General features: G+C 40.5%; 2 protein-coding genes and 1 long non-coding RNA gene across 4 annotated transcripts in view; 2 read left to right on the forward strand and 1 right to left on the reverse strand.

The window, feature by feature from the left end:
• Positions 1-1,395: 1,395 nt before the first annotated feature.
• On the forward strand, positions 1,396-10,264 carry taldo1 (transaldolase 1). Its single transcript, XM_019886712.1, has 8 exons — positions 1,396-1,546; positions 4,829-4,952; positions 5,103-5,210; positions 7,365-7,496; positions 7,662-7,837; positions 9,323-9,520; positions 9,601-9,746; positions 9,814-10,264. The coding sequence occupies exons 1-8, from the start codon at positions 1,447-1,449 to the stop codon at positions 9,844-9,846; spliced, it is 1,017 nt and encodes a 338-aa protein (XP_019742271.1). The 5' UTR covers positions 1,396-1,446; the 3' UTR covers positions 9,847-10,264.
• On the reverse strand, positions 4,914-12,494 carry LOC109525870 (uncharacterized). The gene is made up of 3 exons (XR_002170218.1): positions 12,483-12,494; positions 8,180-8,181; positions 4,914-5,001 (listed from the first exon to the last, which is right to left on the reverse strand). It is a non-coding gene; the product is annotated as an uncharacterized LOC109525870 (long non-coding RNA).
• LOC109525867 (uncharacterized) overlaps positions 10,877-19,322 on the forward strand; it is a 16,650-nt gene continuing 8,204 nt past the window's right edge. Inside the window, exons 1-8 of one of the 2 annotated variants that reach the window (XM_019886711.1) lie at positions 10,877-11,560; positions 13,560-13,723; positions 14,241-14,431; positions 14,550-14,654; positions 14,798-14,936; positions 15,863-16,013; positions 16,657-16,789; positions 18,997-19,149. In XM_019886711.1, coding sequence (XP_019742270.1) covers positions 13,592-13,723; positions 14,241-14,431; positions 14,550-14,654; positions 14,798-14,936; positions 15,863-16,013; positions 16,657-16,789; positions 18,997-19,149 — 1,004 coding nt within the window. In that variant the 5' untranslated portion in view covers positions 10,877-11,560; positions 13,560-13,591. Of the gene's footprint in view, positions 11,561-12,711; positions 12,830-13,559; positions 13,724-14,240; positions 14,432-14,549; positions 14,655-14,797; positions 14,937-15,862; positions 16,014-16,656; positions 16,790-18,996; positions 19,150-19,322 lie in introns of those variants that run through there. The other variant, XM_019886710.1, reaches the window with a different exon arrangement.

Consider the following 19,322-nt stretch of genomic DNA (forward strand, 5'->3'; position numbering starts at 1 on the left):
CCAATAGGGAGAGTTTCTCATTAGCAAAATATGACAATAAGAGCAAGTTTTTTCACACTGAACTTTATTGGAAATATATTTGGGGCGTGTGGTAAAGTAACAAGAGTAATAAGATCCTTGTTTGGAGGGCGTTTTCCAAGTGCTGATCCACAGGGGTGAATTTTGCATCATTGCAGTTCCTTTTAAATGTACTTAAAACGCACTGATCTCCGGCACCTAAATGCCATGTATACTGTGCGGCTCTTTTTGTGCTGAATTTAAAGGGAGTGAGGAGAATCGTTTCATCAGTTCCTCTGCTGCATTCCCTCCCACAACGGCGCACAACAGTGCAACTGCAAATGCCCTCTTCTACCTGTGCTAGTCAAGCAAAATACAGGAACAAAGAAAACTCCACCCATCCGCACAGTTAGACTGCGCCTTGACCCTCTCTGTCCATTTTTAAACGTGTCTTAAAGCACATTTCTATTTGATGGCTTTTGACTAAGCATGAGACTTGGCATTGCTTTTATTTGTTTGTTTTAGGGTGTTTACTGTTTTTATTTTCTTCATTTGTCGTTTTCATTGTCTTCTGTTTTTTTTTTGGGGGGGGGGGGGGGGGGGTGGATCTAATTTTTACTCCATGGACAGCATTTAGTGTGTAGCGATGATTTTTTTTTTTTTTTTTTTTTAAGGGCTCCAATACTGAAGTTGAGTTGAGTTTGGTTATACTGTACTGGATGTCATTTTTAAACAGGCTTGAAAAGTATATGACAATACAGTACATAATACAGCCACCCACCGGGATAAGTTAGGCTTCTGTTGCGAGCTAAAGTGTGGCAATCTCCGATAGCCAAACAAGCAAAAGGCAGATGGCGGTCGCACCGCAGAGATGGCTTATATAGCACACGTAGTCGTTCCCGAAGCTTATCTCGACTCAAAATGCTTTTGCTGTTAATTGTCCCGAAACAGCCGCACGCCGTTTTGCACAGACACTCAGTCAGTCACAGGCCAATCCATTGTAACATTTTTGCCTACTTTTTGAAACCTTTAAAATGTCATAACTTCTTTAATTCGTAATATTGGCAATTTTAAACACCGTTTTGTTCCTTGATATTCCAACTCTTTCTGGTGAAATTTGTCTTGCTTAAAAAAAAAAATTATATTTGTTGTCACGTCCCTCTGTGATTTATAGTCACAGACGTTCCCAAAAAGTGTTACGCTTCTCTTTCATAAACGTAAGAAATAAATTGTGTTAAAATGTACAACAAGTAAAATGTATGTAGTGTAAACCTCCTTTCTTAGAATCACCCCGTAGAACTTCAGTGCGTACACCATAGTCCTACAGCTAAACGGCGCGCGCGTACCCGGTGTCCGCTTCCTGGATGCGCTGCGCGCTCCCGTAACTCTTGCATTCCGTTTGCGCTCACGTGTTGTGTGTGTATAAAAAGCTCGCAGTCGCTCCTCACCATGCTCAGTGTGTCTCCGGACAAGCGGCGAAAAATGGAGTCGGCGCTCAATCAGCTGAAGAAGTACACTGTGGTGGTGGCCGACACGGGGGACTTTAACGGTAAAATACCCGCTTCCAACCAGCGGCTAATGCTAACCGGTTAGCTTGCGTGCTAGATTAGGCGAGGATCGTTAATGTGAATGACCGCCGTGGCAATAATTAACCCGAGCCAGAAAGCTACACGCATGCTAGCATCGCTCGAGCAAGGCCCTTGTAGTTCCACCACCCGACCCTAATATTGTTTGAAAGTTGGTTTAAGATCCTCATTTTGTGATTGTTCAAGTTTAGAAATCCGATTAACCTGCTAAATCCGCCCCTCACTGATAAAGTGTACTAGTTGCGCACTTGGCTCAAGAGGCAGTTTAGATAAAGTTTTAGTGCGTCTTGGTAAAATGTATGTAACTTTCTGACATTATCGCATATTATTGAAATTTACCGTATGAATAGGAAAAAGTGGCAACGATGTTTTACACGAAATACGTTTTGTTTTTATTTCCTGGTTTGCCTTCCTTAACCTGTGCACGGTTTACTTGCCTGTTCAGTTTCCAACAGTGCCTTTTGATGAGGAAATAAGTGGAGTAATTCACTTAGCTTGTGATGCAAACGCAAAAAGGCTTGCACAGTCAGGATGACATGACAGTTTGCCTAGAAGCCTGCATTTGAGAAACCAAACCAAACATGGTTTCATAAATTAATTTTGGTGTCCTAGATAATCTTGGCTGAAGAAGGTTTAATATTCAGGCATTGTTATTGCAATAATGTCACTGCCAGACTACAGTGCACAAAAATTGTTTTAAATGAACGAGGTTGTTTCAAAATGCACAAATCATTTATTGAGCTCACACAAACCGCTAAACTAAACTGTCACAAGTATTTGTACCGAAATAATGAGCTCAATACAATTTGCTCATAAATGTTCTCATTCATAATGAAAGTGAGGCAAGGTGCATGTGAGTCAACAGGTAGGTTGTATGAGAGTCAACAGGTAGGTTAATTGTTCCTTCTGCCATTTAGTGGAAGAGCATTTATTTGTTCTGTGGCTCTGCTTGTCACTTTACCTTGCCGGCATAGATAGATGAACATTTGTTGTAAGTACATTTTCATTTTCACTTTCAGACTAATCAAGTGATATTCAAGTATTGCCTTACTGGTAGTGGTAAAAAGAATATTGGGAATCACAATATCAAGTGAGTATATTGCAGGCCTAAGCACAGACCTTGGAAACTTTGTCACATAGGAATTTTAATTGTGAAAAATGGCAGCTGATAGCTAAGCAAAGTAGTCAGGAGTCAACCGGTTTCTTGTTCATTTTTATTAAAAGTGATTGTGCAGAAACTGTCATCTACAATTTTTTTAATAACAATTGTGGAAAACCCTAATTTTCAACATTATCTTTTTTTTTTTTTAAATCACCTGAAATTTTACTTATAAAAGACAATGTAATAATGGATTTTTTAAAAATTACAGCAGGAGCTTGAACAATGGGCTCGTACCACTTTTCTTCTTCGTCACAGGGTTTCATTAATTACGAGTTACTTGTTTCACTTCTCTTTTTTTATGACAAAATGCCCAGGACATGGCTAATTGTGTGGCAACCCCAGATACTTCCTTAACTCATATTTGCGGTGTAAGGCAGGTTTGTAGGAAATGTTGCAGTCCTCCAAGTATGCAACAGCTAATTTTTGTTAAGCGATTGAATGAAATATTTTCTCGCCCAAGACTCATGTATTACACAGTTATCCAAAAGTAATATTAGTGCTCATATTTCTGATGAATAAAAGAATATCTTGACAAACAAATCCTACAAATTTCCATCAGATAAGCCAACATTTATCCGTGCATTTTATACAGAAACAAACAAAGTGGGATTTCTCCCTAAGTGTGCATGTTTTTCAAGGAACCACAGCATTCCGCAATCAGATTATTAGATGTATGATGGTCGCGCTAATGTCTGACGTTATGTATAAAAACCCACAAAAGGGGAGAGAATTGTGAACCATCACGCCTCTGTGACAGCTTCCGACAAATGTAGAGAGTCTGATCTTTGTAGCACAACTACAGTATTGGTATGTGATGTTGCACAACTCCAAATCAGAAAAGATTTGAACAGGCCAATATTTGGACTGTAAGTAAGAATTTTATTGAAATCCCTGACACACTCATGGGTTCTAAACTCATTGGAACACTTGCCAAGAACAGGGATAGGTTTGTTCTCTGGAGAGTTGGCAAGCTTAGGCGGCCACAATGTAAAGCTGACACACAACACGATGGATGAAAAGGCTCGCCACTCCTATGGCTATTGAGAAAGGCCTACCCAGCATTTAAAAATGCTGTTTTGTTCCATTCATTGTTGGAGACTATCACTGGCTATGTGTTTGATCCAAATTCATGGAGATCTTCAAATGATCTTTCGTTTGAATTCTATATGGCTTGTGTAGCAGATAAAGTGAACTTAAATCCAATCGTTTCATTCTTGGCTAATATAGATTTGCTTTTCGTGATTTGTTCCCTTTTTGTTCATTTTCATTTTTTTGCTTGACTGAAAAAGGCAGAGTGAGAAATTGAATTTACCCTTAGGTATTTAAACCGCACAAATGAGTACATTTGTTCCTGTGAGTCACTGAAACTTGAATTAAACATTTGGATACTGAACAACATGATATAATCAGATTAAGTAGTATACAGTTGTACTGTATCAAAAACGTTGGTCTGCCTGCTTAGTCCGAATGAGTGTGTTTTAAAGAGCACCGTGACAAATTTATACTCAAGATGGCGCCAACTCCATTGAAGGAAACACTTGTTTCCATTGTCAAAGACTGTTTAAACTGTGGTGTTTGCTCATCATAAATGAGTACACCCAAACCATTTCTCAAAAAGCCTTGAGTTTCTTTTCAGAGTCATTATTTTGTGTTTGACAAAATTTTCCCGCTGCAGGCCATTTATTTGTCTGACTAAATGTCCACACATCCACATCAAACACACATGGTTTGATGTGGATGGGGTCAGTCTACCATTAAAATTCTGAAATTCAAAAAAATTGATGAAACGTGTACTTGGGTAGTTTATTCATTAGTTAACTCATGAAATTGTTGGTAAACACATTAAGACACAGTCATACTTATTGGCACTCATAACAATCCTTGTTGACAGTGACGGGTTAGGTCATTCGTTTGTCAATGTAAATTTGCCCTGCAGGAACCAATCATTGCTTCGTCGTTTGCAAAGAGCATCGTGGTCATCAATACACGTGTGCAGGATATTTTGAACCAAAATGTGGTGGCTAATATACTAATTTGTTTGTTTTTGTTCCCCGCACCCCCTCCATTTCCTATTGTGTTGCAGCCATTGATGAATACAAGCCTCAGGATGCCACCACCAACCCTTCTCTGATCCTAGCTGCTGCCAAAATGCCAGCCTATCAGAGCCTGTTGGATCAGGCCATCAAATATGGCATTGCCAAGGGCGGGTAAGAGCTTGAGCTCAAATTTTTGCTCTATGTAATCGGCATGTATATACTGCAGGTCGAGGATCGTAGTCGTGAAGCAGTTTAAATCATAACTTCACATTTAATGGCAAAAGTGACTGACTGATGGAAGCATCTTTCTTTGCTGGTTAGAACTGAGGAGGAGCAGATCGCCAACACCATGGACAAGCTGTTTGTGAGTTTTGGTCTCGAGATCCTCAAGAAGGTCCCAGGCAGGGTCTCAACTGAGGTGGATGCCAGGTACATGCACATATTGTCAAGCTGCTTCTTAGGACTATGAATAATTTCGAAAATGTAATTAGATTTTATATGGAATGTGAATCCAGAAGGTGACACTTTAATACTTAATTGAGCTTATTCCTGCATATTCATTAGCTTGCCTTCGTTGCTTTTTCCTCTCTTCCTCTTAATAAGCTACAGTAAACATGCAGTGGCTTGCTTGCGCAACATTCGACCTTATGACCTTTTGCCACATTTCAGGCTTCAAACAGATATAAAATTGTCTTTTTTTTTTTTGTTTCTTTTGTTTTTGTGAAGCATCAACAGTGTCCACAATTGTCAAGTGGAACCAAATTCATGTGATATTTTCAAGTTTTGTGACGGCATGCAATTTTATTCGACCGCTTTACGATCAATGCGCCCAGCTCACCCCATAAGCTCGCTGAGGATTTCTGAATGATCCAATGTCGACCGAAATCAGGGGTGGGAAAGTACAATTCCTCCATATCCTGCCTGTTTTTGATACAATCTGTACTTCAACACACCTCATTCAAATGATCAGCCCATCAGCAAGCTCTGTAAAAGCCTGAAACGATCATGATCAATTGAATCGGATGTGCTGGAGAAAGGGAGAAATCTAAAGGAGGCAGAATATGGCTCTCGAGGAATCGGAGTCCTGACCTAAATGACTGATGATAGAGTCCACCTGTGTCATCAATCCCATAATGCAACTGCCCTGTGATAGTTTCGGAGGTCTGCTTAAAGCGGAAATACAGTAGCATCATGAAGACCATAGACCACACCAGGCAGGTCAACAATACTGGTGTGGAGAACATAAAAACAGGATTAGGATATAAAACAATTTTACAAGCTTTAAATATCTCGCATAGTGCTATTCAAGCAATCAATGAAACGGAGAGAGCATGAGACCACTGATGACATACCAAGATCTCGCCATCTGTCCATAGAACAACTATTAGTCGCACACTGCACAAATCTGGCCTTTATGGTCGGTCGAGTGGTAAGAAGAAAGCCATTTCTCAAAGAAATCCTTAAAATCCCTTTTGCAGTTTGACATTAGCTACCTTGGAGACGCGTGAAATGTGGAGGGTACTCTGGTCGGATGAAACCAAAATGGACCGTTTTGGGCTAAGTGCAAAATATTATGTTTAACCTAAAAGTAACACAGTGGTCGCCTGGTTAGCATTTCCACCTCACAGTGCAGCTGTGCTTGCTTCGATTCCGGCTCCGGCCTTCCTCTATGAAGTTTACATTCTTCCCGTGCCTGCTTGGGTTTTCTCCGGGTACTCCGGTTTCCTCCCACATTCCAAAAACATGCACAGTAGCTTAATTGAACAGTTTAAATTGTCCCTAGGTGTGGTTGTTTGTCTCTGTGTGCCCTGTGATTGGCTGGCAACGAGTTCAGCGTGATTCGAAAATGGATGGATGGGTAAAAGTAATATAACATCCCCAATGTCAAACATAATGGTGGTAGCATCATGGTCTGGGACTGCTTTTCTTGAGCAGGGACAGGGAAGGTGGTTCAAATTGGTGGGAAGATGGATGGAGCCAAATACAGGGAGGGCCATATCGGAGGAAAACCTGTTGGAGTTTGCAAAAGACCCGAGACTGGGATGGATCCAAGACATAAAGCAAAATCTACAATGGAATGTTTCAAACTTAAACATATCAATGTGTTAGAATGGCCAAGTCAAAACACCTGCAGCTGTAATTTTCAGCTACTTGAGGTTGTTTGACTAATTTTGCGCGCCCCACTTTTCAGTTTTCTATTTCTAAAAAAAAGAAAAGTGTGATACCTGATTGAATTGTGTTCCACTTGGTGCTTATTCTTCACATACAATTAAAATATTATATCTTTGTTTGAAGCCTGAAATGTAGCGAAAGTTCTCGGGGTCTGAATACTTTGGCAAACCATTGTACTTTTGTCACAACTGTTTGTTTGAATGTGTAGTTGTGCTGAACATGATGCAGATAAGGGAGAGATGCCTGAATGACAGTACAATATTCCCTTTTGAACACTGCATACCTGTACCATCTTTTATGAACTCTAAATTGTGTGGTTTTGTTTTGAAATTGGGCCGTCTCGATGGATGTAGAATTTTTCCTCAAATTATTACCAGTAACTATTACAATAAATGCAGTTGTATTTCACAGACTGTCTTTTGACAAAGAAGAAATGGTGGCCAAAGCTTTGAGGCTCATTGCACTCTACGAAGAAGCAGGCATCAGCAAGGAGCGGGTGCTCATCAAGCTGTCATCCACATGGGAGGGAATCCAAGCTGGCAAGTAAGTGTGTGCATGTGATGTGACACCAGCTTTGTTTTTGTTGGACTCTCGGCATGATGGGACAAAACAATTGAATTTCAACAAGACCTTATATACAATGTTGTGATCCATTTTTGTTTTGTTTGGATTTCCACTAAAATGTCACGCAAATGTTCTGTTTTTCAGGGAGCTTGAAGACAAACATGGCGTTCATTGCAACATGACCCTGCTTTTCTCTTTTGCACAAGCAGTAGCTTGTGCAGAAGCAAATGTAACGCTCATCTCCCCTTTCGTTGGGCGCATCTTCGACTGGTATAAGGAGAACACAGACCGCAAAACCTACGAGCCGCATGAAGACCCGGGTACTGATGTTTTCTTTCTCTCCCACCATGTTTTAATTTCATGACCCATTGAATCGAGTATCTCTTTTTACCTCTCATTTCAAATCACAAAGTTTTCTATTACCAGTTTTGCCTTTACTCTCAATTGCCAGCTCTAATCTAATCTTTGTCTTCTCGTCATCAATTTTGCATTATATTACTATGTAACTTTTTGGTATGATTGACAATTTACTTCAAAATAGTTTTTCAAATTATCAAATTACCAACTGACAGGTTAAATTTAACCGCAAGCGGCAAAGCACGCCGTCTTATTTTCAATAATGTCAGCCACCAGCAGGGTTTTAGTATTTGGTTTACCGCCACGTCTTCAAAAACAAACAAACAACCAAACAAACATGAAGCAACCTGCGAATTCTGTATGAGGACAATTTCAGACACAAGCCGCACCACGTCAAACCTTTTTTGAAACTTGCAGAGGCTTCTATAATACTTGAAGTCAAGTGGTTTGTATCTCACTGGCATTCGGCAGAATCCTCATACAGTCATACCTCGGTTTTCGACCATAATCCGTTCAAGAAGGCTGTTCGAAAGCTGATTTGTTTGAAATCTGAAACCATGTTTCCCGTTATAATCAATGTAAAAAATTTTTATCCGTTCCAAGTCAGGAAAACAACTTTTTGAAGCATTTTTTACGATTTTACACCATAAACTGTATACACAGGTAATATGTAAAATACTGTACAAATATTTTGTATGTTTTATTTTTACCAATTTTAACATTAACATTGTAACATCAAAATTCAAGTAACCTCTCTCTCTCTCTCTCTCTCTCTCTCTCTCTCTCTCTCTCTCTCTCTCTCTCATCGTGACAATTGTAGATTACATTATTTTACACCTTGAACTAATACAACCTAAAGTAATGGCTGTAACTAGCGAAAGCCGATTTGGTCGAGAACAGACGTTCGAAAACTGATGTTTGACTGTACCTCCAAAATTCTCACTAAGTATAAATGTCACATTTGTTCAACCTTTAGCATTGTATTGTTTTCAATTATTTTCAGCAATTAAGGTTGGTCAATAATTTGTATAAATGACACCCACAGGTGTGGACTGACCAATAGTCTTGATTTGTGAACTGAAAATTACCAAATTGTGACACGAGGTTTTGGCCTGACGCTTGCAATGTTTTTTTTTCTTTTTCAATATTCATTTTTGAAAAATAAGTTGGGTTTTTTTGTTTGTTTTTGTATTTGTTTGTTTATTTTGGGGCGTGTTTTTGTTTGCTTTTAAATGATTATATTCTTAAATTGTATGCGCATCTAGAGAGAGCTGCTTTTGAAACTACAACTACTAATTGTAACTTGCAGCTGCTAGTCTGGTCTAGCTGCTTCTCTGAGGGAATTTTCTGATGGTTATATAGTAGCCAAGCGATGTCATTTGTGTTTTTTGTTCCCGCAACTTCCTCATTCCCCTGCTCTAATTTATTTTTGTTCCCCTCCCAACCAGGTGTTCGGAGTGTGACAAAGATATACAACTACTACAAGAAATTTGGTTACAGCACTGTGGTGATGGGTGCTTCTTTCCGAAACACGGGACAAGTTAAAGCCCTGGCCGGATGCGACCTGCTCACCATCTCTCCGGGGCTGCTTGCAGAACTCAGCCAGGACCACAGCACTGTCACACAGACGCTTACTGTGGAAACTGGTACTGCTGTGTCAAGTGTTTGTTTCAGTGCAACACGCAAATGCAGGATTTCCGCATTGACTTAATTTTTGTTTCAACAGCGAAGAATTGCAGTCTACAAAAGGTCCACCTAGATGAGAAGGACTTCCGCTGGCAACATAATGAGGACCGCATGGCAGTTGAAAAACTGTCCGATGGCATCCGCAAGTTCGCTGCGGATGCCATCAAGCTGGAAACCATGCTCAAAGTAAGACTTGATTTGAATGTTTTGGGTCTTGTGCAGTTCCCTTACAAGTGTGAATTTGTCATTTCAGGAGAAAATGCTTCATGTTAAGAATGGTCAGTAGGAAACATGGGGCATATCCCGCTGCATTGACGCAAATTTGTAAGAGTCAGGACTCTGCCTTGTTTGCTAGCTTTCACTTGAGAGGCATTTGAAAGCGCCAGAAGACCTTCTCCCTCCCTCTGACCAAACTCATGAAAACCTCCCCTACGGAAGGCCGTGTCCCCATCTTTGGATGGAGCCACGTTTTATGTGACCAAACATTAATTAAATGATACTGTTGCTCATGCATTTTCAGATATTTAATGTGAGGGGAATAAATCATTCCAGACTTGCATTATTAGACTACTAGAGAGGATGACAAGCACATTTAACCAGATAAATCCGTTTGCTTTGACTATCAGCCTCGCAGGAATGAAGAAATTCCATACTACTCATCCCCAAATGTTGTTTTTCATATAATAAATCAGAATTCTAAGCAGTTTTGTTGTTGGTGGTGTTCTGTTGTGTTCCAATTAAGTACTTTACACATGGATAAAATTTTTGGTACCTATCCTTTCAAGAAAAACTCACAAAGGTCACTAAATATTTAATAAAAATCCCGCAATGCTTTATTTGCGTGACCCAACTGAATTACTGAACTGCATTAAAAAATGACTGCTGTGGACAAAAAGGAGCATCCTTAATATTTTTTTGCTCCACCTTGTGAGCCAATGGCTGCAACAACATTTCTGTGACTGTGGACAACACTTGTCCACCTGCTTCAGTGATCTTGGCTTTGAGAAGTGCCTTCCCAAAATTGACCAAGAGTCCCAGCTTTCTAACATTCAGCAGATTCCTTTATTTCAGTACCAAACATGTATTCGAATCAGCCTGTGCTAGATGATGTACAGCAGTCCCAGAACAAGGCAGCCTCCATGTTCACTCTGTGCAACGGTGGGAAAATGTCCTTTGTATATGTCCTGGGTCTGATTTGCGAAAACTGGTACAGTGTTTTTTTTTAACCCTTTCATGATAACATAATGTGTCCACTGTAGTAACCGCTGTCCCTGAAAGGGTTAATCTGTGCAGCGTACAAGACTGGATGATCTGAAGCAAAATGTGCTACTCTGTCTGAAATCTCCCACCAAGATAATGACCCAAAACACACTGCTAAAAGCACTCATGAATGGCTCATGAGCTGAAACATGTCAGGAAAAGGCAGCCTTTAAAACCGCTACAGCAGATTGCTCGCAAGGAGTGGGCCAAAATACCTGTCCACAGGAGCGCCAGTCTCAATGGGAGTGTGGAAACAGGTTTTATCATCTCACTTGTGCTTCACAATATTAAGTTCAAAGCACCATCCATTTTGTCCAGGCTGATTTCATTATTATCATTTTTTATGCTGTTGGATCATATTAAAGCAATATTTGATTTTCGTTGGATAATACTTTGGCAGGAGAGATGGCAATTTTGAGTTATTTCAGTAAGCAGTTTTTTTCTTTAAGGGGATGGTGCTGTCAATTTTATCCATGTGTATTTACAACTACGTCAGACAAACGCTGCATCAAAATCTTTTACAAAGCATACCAGTTGTACAAGCCCTCCTCCTGTCATGCAGCCTTTGTCAGTCCTCATATATTGCCTATGGTCCAGCCAGTTGAACTTCATTCTCTATCGGCCCAATTTTTTGGCTTAACTCCACCTTTTGTTAAGACCTTCGCCTATGGAAGGAGTTTTTACTTCTTCATTGATGCCAGGTGAGACATTACCAGGTCCAAGGCTGGAGTTCATGAAAGGTAATCCTTTATAGAACTTGTTTGATAATTTGGGCTACCATTCATAATTCCTGATTTTTGTGGTGATTCCAGTGGACGGTATAGTTTAGAGATCATATGTAAAATACTGCAAGTATAACGTGTACATATTTCACAGAGAATTGCTTGATTCCTTTTAAAACAATAGTAGCAAAGTTGGGATTTTCACAGTAAAAACACTTCCAAGGACCCTTTCACCTTAAAACAAGTAGTGGTGGGGACTGAAGTGTTCTTCTACAAAATGAAAGGCTTTGTGCAATGTCCAATACAGGCAATGTCATGGAATGGAAATCCTTTTGTGAAAATGAAATGGGGTTTCAAAAAAAAAAACTTTCCGCATCCATTAGTTATGTTTGGTTGCTAGCCATCTGACCTCTTTCTGAAATTGAAATACAACCGTGACAGGCGTTTGGTTATATTCATGCACGTTCTTATCAAAACTAAATAAGGAAACTTTAAAGTTGATACTTGTGGTATACAGGTATGTGCCTATTATGTAGGATGCTGTAAAGTAGATTGTTTTCCTTGTTTTTAGAATTTTGCAGCAGTAACCAATATAATGCTGTAATAAAATCACGTTTGTTTAATTTCAATCAGTTTCTATTTTGTAATCCTAAAGCCACGCAATACAAACATACCAGGCCTTGAACTACAGTAACCCAAAACAAAGTTTTACAACACTTGAAAACTATTGACGGGTTTTGAATCTAAATCCGCCTGTTGAACTAGACAGTGAGCAACAGAACTGGCAAAATCACAGGGCGTTGTAGGCAGTAATCAAACACATATCAAACTAAAGCTGAGCTTACACTCTTGCATCCTTTTTTAACGCCTCCTTAGTTGCTTGTTTTACTGCTATTTGTAAAACGTGTTGTCCGTGTAACTTGACCAATGGAACAAATACTGTAAGAGATGTAATTTGCTTGGCAGTTTCCATTTCTTCATCTCACTCCTAAAGACTCTACTAAAACCACAAACTCATAAAATATGTTATTAACATATTATGGGGATTAGAAAAACTCACTATAAAGCACTTTTGTATTTTCTTCAGATCACCTTTATATGTCTTCATTCCATCCATCCCCTTTCTCTCTGTTGTTAGGGCATTGAATTGATGAAAACCTCATCAGTCTTGTGCATCAACTGGTGACGCCTGCTTGGATGAGAGGCGCAACAAGCCAACCACAACAGTTCAGTTGTGATTGATTCACTTCCTTGAGACTGAATTGACCTGGATGAATGTGCATACTCGTAAGCACTTTTTCTTTGGTTTATCCAGTTCAGAGGCCCATCGATCGGTCACCAATCACAGGGCAAAGATGAATGGTTCATTGTCAATCCATGCCCTGACAGCAGTACAATAGTCAGTGAACTACGACCCTGCCAATGACCACGCAGAAAATCACAATTCTCCTTATTCCTTTTATTTTGTTTTGCTTTTTTATCAGCACAGCCGGGAGAATGAGAAACAATCTCACGGTTCTGGGTTCGACTCTCAACTTGGGCCTTCCTGCATGGCGTTCACATGTTTCTCCCACTTCTCAAGGTTTCTCATTTTTCCCCAGATGAGTTTATCCTTACCCTCCTTGGGGTTAAGACCAGGGGATTTCGTTAATATTTAACTGTGATCATGTGAAGCCTTTTAAGACGTTTCTGTGATTAAGGGCTATATAAATAAATTTGACTTGCCTTTTCTGGGTACTCTGGCTTTCTTCAACCTCCACAAAACATGTACTGGCTCCTGTCTCCTACATTCTTGTCATTCTGAAACACATGGTCATCTAGTGTGCATTTTTCAGGAGAAGAATTGTCTCATTCTGCAGCCTTTTTAACACCGCTTGGTAGTCCTTAAAGGACAGCTTTGTTTTTTATGTGAGTTCGTTTTAGATATATTGCACGTCTTTGTCTTGCAATGTAGCACTTATATCATGCTGTAATGGATTTTGGTGGCTAAAACAGCTGCTCTGTCTGTTTTCTATAGGTGTGACAATGGTGTATGAATGAGGAGCTGCAATGGTTGATAGACTGACATTGGCAATTGTGGTGCAGAGGCTGGTTCTCCTCTGGATAGGGCCGGCCTGTGAGGCCTCCTCCCTGGGGCTCACAGTTCATGTTGTGCCCCTACAAAGCGATGGAGGGCAATCGGTAGGCAATATTTGCTCTACTCCCATTTTTTGTTTTTTGGGTTTTTTTTTTTTTTTTTTTTAATAGGCTGTGGCAATGGTATTCAGCCAAACTTTAGTAATCTGTTCCCTACTCTTTCAAGTGATGGTTGTGTCACATCATCTACTTTTTGGACCCAAGTTGTTAATATTACTAAACTACAGTGAAATCCCCAAAGCTCTTTCAAGTTCCAAATTCAAACATTTTTTCCATAGCAATGTGAAGTGAATAAAGAAAGTCGGGCAATTCTCACAAAAAGAAAAAAACACCAACCTATCTGGGAATTACTGTACTCGGTTATCTGTTAAGAAAATTGTTTCTTCCTACCATTCACAAAGCGTTCTTGGGAATCTTTTATGCAAAATTTCTCTTCAAATAAACCAATTACATTGAATAAAAAAGTCCATTACTTGAATATGAAAGCCTTGTTCTCAAGTTATATTTTGACATGCAATATTTGTGAAAAGTTGACATTGTTTTTCCTCTTGGATATTTGCAGGTGAGAGCTCATTTCACCGTAATTGCATCCAATCCATGCCCGCCATTAACCGGACTGTGTACTGAAGGGGTCAACTGCACCCTTCACAGAGCCTACTCCCCCTTCAGTGGTGCGAAACCTGGCTCAGGCTGGTGTGTTCGCCAGTGGGAGCAGGTGGTCCCCAGTCGCTACAATAGCTCAGTCAGTTTGAAGTATGAGACCTCTTTCAAAAACAACAGACTGATTAAGACTGCTAGCTTGTCCGTTCTTGTCATTGAATTTAATGTTATTTACATTTTCAGCTCTTAGAGTCTGTTCTTTTCTTTTTAGCTCCAGCACCACCTTTTATGTATCACTGAAGGCAGGGCCACATATTCGCGCAAACTCTGGGAAACTCAATCATCCCGCCTATGTTGCACTACCTCCCCCAATAAGGTAATGGACGCACACTCATACAGACGAGCATCAGGACTAACGCCTAAAAGTAATTGTTTAACATCATCCTCTCCGATGAGACATTTCTATATAGCTTGCAATATGTGTGAAGATTACGATGACTTTTTGACATCTGGGAGCAGGGCCCGTGAGAACTGCCCTCACCACATACAGCTGTCAGTGAAAGACCTGGATGGAGACAGGGTACGATGCCGCTTTGCTGTGGAAGAACAAGGGGAGTGTCTCAACTGTACTCCACACTCTTTTCTTGAGCTGGACAAGGTCAGTGCGACTTGAACATTCAACTCAGTGAATGTAACCTGTGATGAAAAAAGTGACCACTACTCGCTTTGTCAATTTAATGACTTTATATCAGAGTGTATTAGTTGACCAAAATAGCCGTAGAGATAGACTGTTTACAGGATGACACAAAACGCTCAAACAAGATTATCGACAGGGTCAGTGGATGGGTCAAGGAAGAGGACTTTTGTTTTTTTTGGTTTGTTTGTTTGTTTGTTTCACTGTTTGAGTCACTATGGCATCAATAAAATCACCCCTCACAGTCGTAGTGGCCCAACTGTTCATTTTTCATGAAGTACCTGTATCTTGCAAACAAAAGAGAGACCAACACAAATAATGCACTTATTATGCTGATTATTATTATTATTATTATTATGTTTGTAATGTTCATCTTTTATTTTTTGAGTTTGACCATGGTGGATATATGCACGCTTCTGAGGGACAAAGTAGTTACCAAATATGGTCATCACAGCAAAAATGTGTAGGTTTCCTCCCACACTCCAAAAACATGCATGGCAGGCTGATTGAACACTCCAAATTGTCCCAAGGTGTGAGGATGAGCACGGATGGTTGTTTGTCTCTGTGTGCCTCCTGCCCGAAGACAGCTGGGATAGGCTCCAGCACCCCCTGCGACCCTTGTGAGGATAAAGCGGATCAGAAAAAGGATGGATGGATGGGTACATATTAGTGGAGTTCAAGAGAATGTACAGGCAGTATAGTGTTGTTTAATATGGGAGAGACTATCACATAGCGGGATACAATTCGACCAAACTTCATAAAACAGCGAAGCATACAATGGATATGTGGTAAATTTCAATTGTGAATGGACAATTAAAAGGCAAAGTGAAATTAATCATTTCAACCTTGGTCATCTGTCTTTTTTACACATTATATCTCCAATTTGCTAGGATGCATGTGCTTTGTCGTTTACTGGAAGCGCAACAGTTGGCCAATATTTCATCTACATCATGGCAGAGGACTACATTCCTACCCCCAAAGTGAGCCAAACCAGTGAGAGCCAACCCCTCAGCTCCATTCCGGTGCATCTGTCCCTCACTGGTGTGTCTGAAAATTCAACTGATTGTCACTTTTGGAGTTAAATCTGAACACTGTGTCCTATTTTTGTATAGTTTTTCTTTTTGTTCGTATTGAAAAACCCAAAGGCAAATTAGCATGTCCGCCTCACAGTGCAGAGTTGCAGGGATCGATTGCCGCTCCGGCCTTTCTGTATGGAGTTTGCATGTTCTCCCCGTGCCTGCGTGGGTTTTCTCCGGGTACTTCGGTTTCCTCCCACATTCCAAAAACATGGCAGGCTGATTGAACACTGTAAATTGTCCCTAGATGTAAGTGTGAGGGCGAATCGTTGTCCATCTTTGTGTGTCCTGCGATTGGCTGGCCACCAGTTCAGGGTGTACCCCGCCTACTGCCCGAAGACAGCTGGGATTGGCTCCAGCACTCCCGCGACCCTTGTGACGATATGTGGATTAAAAAAATGGTTGGATGGATGGATGAATAACCTAATAAGACGCATCTCTTGGCTACGTTGTTGTCTTTATCCCCAAGTTATATATAAGATAAGATAAGATAAGATATCCTTTATTTGTCCCACACTGGGGAAATTTACAGTCTACAGCAGCAAGATTGTGGGTAGAAAGAAGAAAGTATATATATGTAATGTACTGTAACTTCTATTCATCTACAGTGGAGCAGTCATCCTCCAGCTGTTCAGATGAGCCTGTGACAACAGGAAAGACCCCAAGAAAACATGCAACATTTTATGTCCTGCCATTCGATGAAGTGAAGTTTGAGGCTAACTTCATATCCCAAAAAGAGAGGTGAGACTTTTCCGATCATTATTTCTCATTTACTGTTTTTATTGCATCAGAGATCCATACAGTGTAACATACATGTACACTGAATGGAGTCTTGTTGAACACCTCTGAATCCATGAATTCTTTACACGATTAATTCAATGTAATATCTCTCTAAATATTAATAATTTAATATGAAGACAACAAAGATAGCGGGGACTCAAACAACCAACCCCTTTGTCATCGATCAGCCCGATCTACCAACTGAGCCGCATGGTGTTGCCTTACTGATAGCTGGTGACACCGGCAAGAAACCAGCTGCTGCTGTCACCAGCCATCACCTGCTACTGGCAAGGCCGAAGCAGGGCGCTGGTCTTGTTGGGAAGCTGTGGCTCTGTAAGTAGAGTGGGTTGTCCAGTGACGAAAGAGTTGGGTTTTTCTTTTCCTGGTGGCACCAACAAAACCAGTGTTAGTCATAGGTTGGTCAATACAAGGGGGTCCCAATCTTTTTTGACTGACGATCTACTTTTCAAACAACCAACCTCCCGCGATTGACCCTTTACCACACGTGCGCATATGCACGCATGCATACACACACACACACACACACACACACACACACACACACACACACACACACACACGCGCGCGCGCGCGCCATGATGAGCAACAGCCATAACGGCCCCTAACATGAACGAAACGAGAATATGCAAATGCCACACTGTGAGGCCCATGTGCTGACCAGTCGATCACCGTGCCGCCCACCTGCGTTTTCTGTGTTTTTCTTTTTTAAATACTTTTTATGTGACAGTGAAACTGATTGGATCCCCTTTGGCTGGTGTAAACTTTCACAAAAATATATAATATTACTAACATGCACACAGACACACCAATCTTTTTTTTTTTGTTTTGTTTTGTTTTTTTCCATTTGCTCCTACAGGCCTACACCTTTCGTGATCGACTTGGGACCGGTCGACTGGTCGGTCGTGATCAACTGGTTGGGCACCCCTGCTCTATACTGTTTTTAGTAGAGAAAAAAAATGTCACTTACACAAGACAAGTCTAAATTTTCCAACGAGAATCTCATATACTTGTAAAGGTTTTCCACCTCAATATTTTATTCCAGTATACTTTAGTAATCTATATTGCATCATATAATGCAGTGATTTCCAACTACTGTGCATCAGCACATTCAAGTGCATCAGTTGTGAGGAAACATCCATTTACACTTTTTTGTTCCAAAAATTATTTTGAAGAAAGAGTTGTTCTGTGTCATTTGAGTATCGCTCAAATCCAACTATCCACCCTTGCCACCTGGTATCGGCACTGATACCTATACCACGTATCGTTATTCGCCCATCCCGAGTTCAGTCCCAAAGTCAGCCATTTTAGGTTGTATACGTGCGAGCGCTTCAAAAGCCATTTTCAGAATTCTTCAGTCAAAAGAATGCCTAAAGGCAGGGCCAGAGTGAAACTCATTTTCAACACTAGAATTTCAGGGCTCAGACTGGCCCACTTTGCTCCACGTATATAATTCAGTCAAGAATGATATCCAATTGTACACTCTTTAGTGTATCAATGTAAAATAGATGACCATTCCCTCCAACAATATTCATATTGCATTTTACATTTCCCTCTCTCCCTCTCTCTCCCTCTCACAACATGATTGTCATTGGCTGGCATTAGCTGGCGATGAACGGAAAACCTTAAAAGAGAAATGTGGTTGGCAAGGTCACGTGACTGCTATCGTCCTACATTCCATGTTAATATCTTGTATTTTCATGTCTCTAGTTAGATACTATAATGATATATCACCCAGCCCTACCTTAAATGGCATACGTACCCATGCTATAAGTACATAATACAACGGAATAAGCACAAATGTCAGCATTTTACATTTGTACAACAACAAGATTAAAATGGTTCCGCGGGCTGTAAGGAAAAAAGAGGTGGGTTGTGTAGATGCGCAATGATACAGTTCAAAATATGACCATAGACAGACCATAAATATTACCCATACTGGGCCTGCCTCAAGGTGACACTGTTCTCTAATATTAAAGGGCTCACCTTTACGGGTCTGCACAAAATGACACAATGGAATGAAAAAAAAGTAATATTGGTGTCATGTTGACATTGCTCTTCATCTGTTTTGTATTTGTCTTATTGGGTTACACCCTGTTTATGTTATGTGAGCAGCAACTCAATTACAATGGTCCTCACTGTGCTTTCAGTGTTTCAGAAATAGCAGTTGTCGGCCAGCCTGGGCTCATCAAGTATGGCTTCTTTTCAATCGGTGCCATGTCGCAACTTTCCATGTCCTGGGTCCGTGGGGAAAACACTCTCTGCCCTGTTCTTCCTATCTGCTTTGTCGCCAATTCTGTGAGGTTTGTAAACTGAACGGATGTAGCCACTTGTGTAAAAGTGAGAATTCACCAATGCGTACCAGCAGGGAGAGAATCATCTACTCTGACCGACCATATTTGTACTATACCAATGTTTGTTCAACCATAATGCCAGTCGACTGACAAAATATACAGTGCTCCCCCCATTCATGGCG

Source organism: Hippocampus comes, unplaced genomic scaffold, assembly GCF_001891065.2.
Source record: "Hippocampus comes isolate QL1 unplaced genomic scaffold, H_comes_QL1_v1.1 scaffold261, whole genome shotgun sequence".
Taxonomy (NCBI): Eukaryota; Metazoa; Chordata; class Actinopteri; order Syngnathiformes; family Syngnathidae; genus Hippocampus; species Hippocampus comes.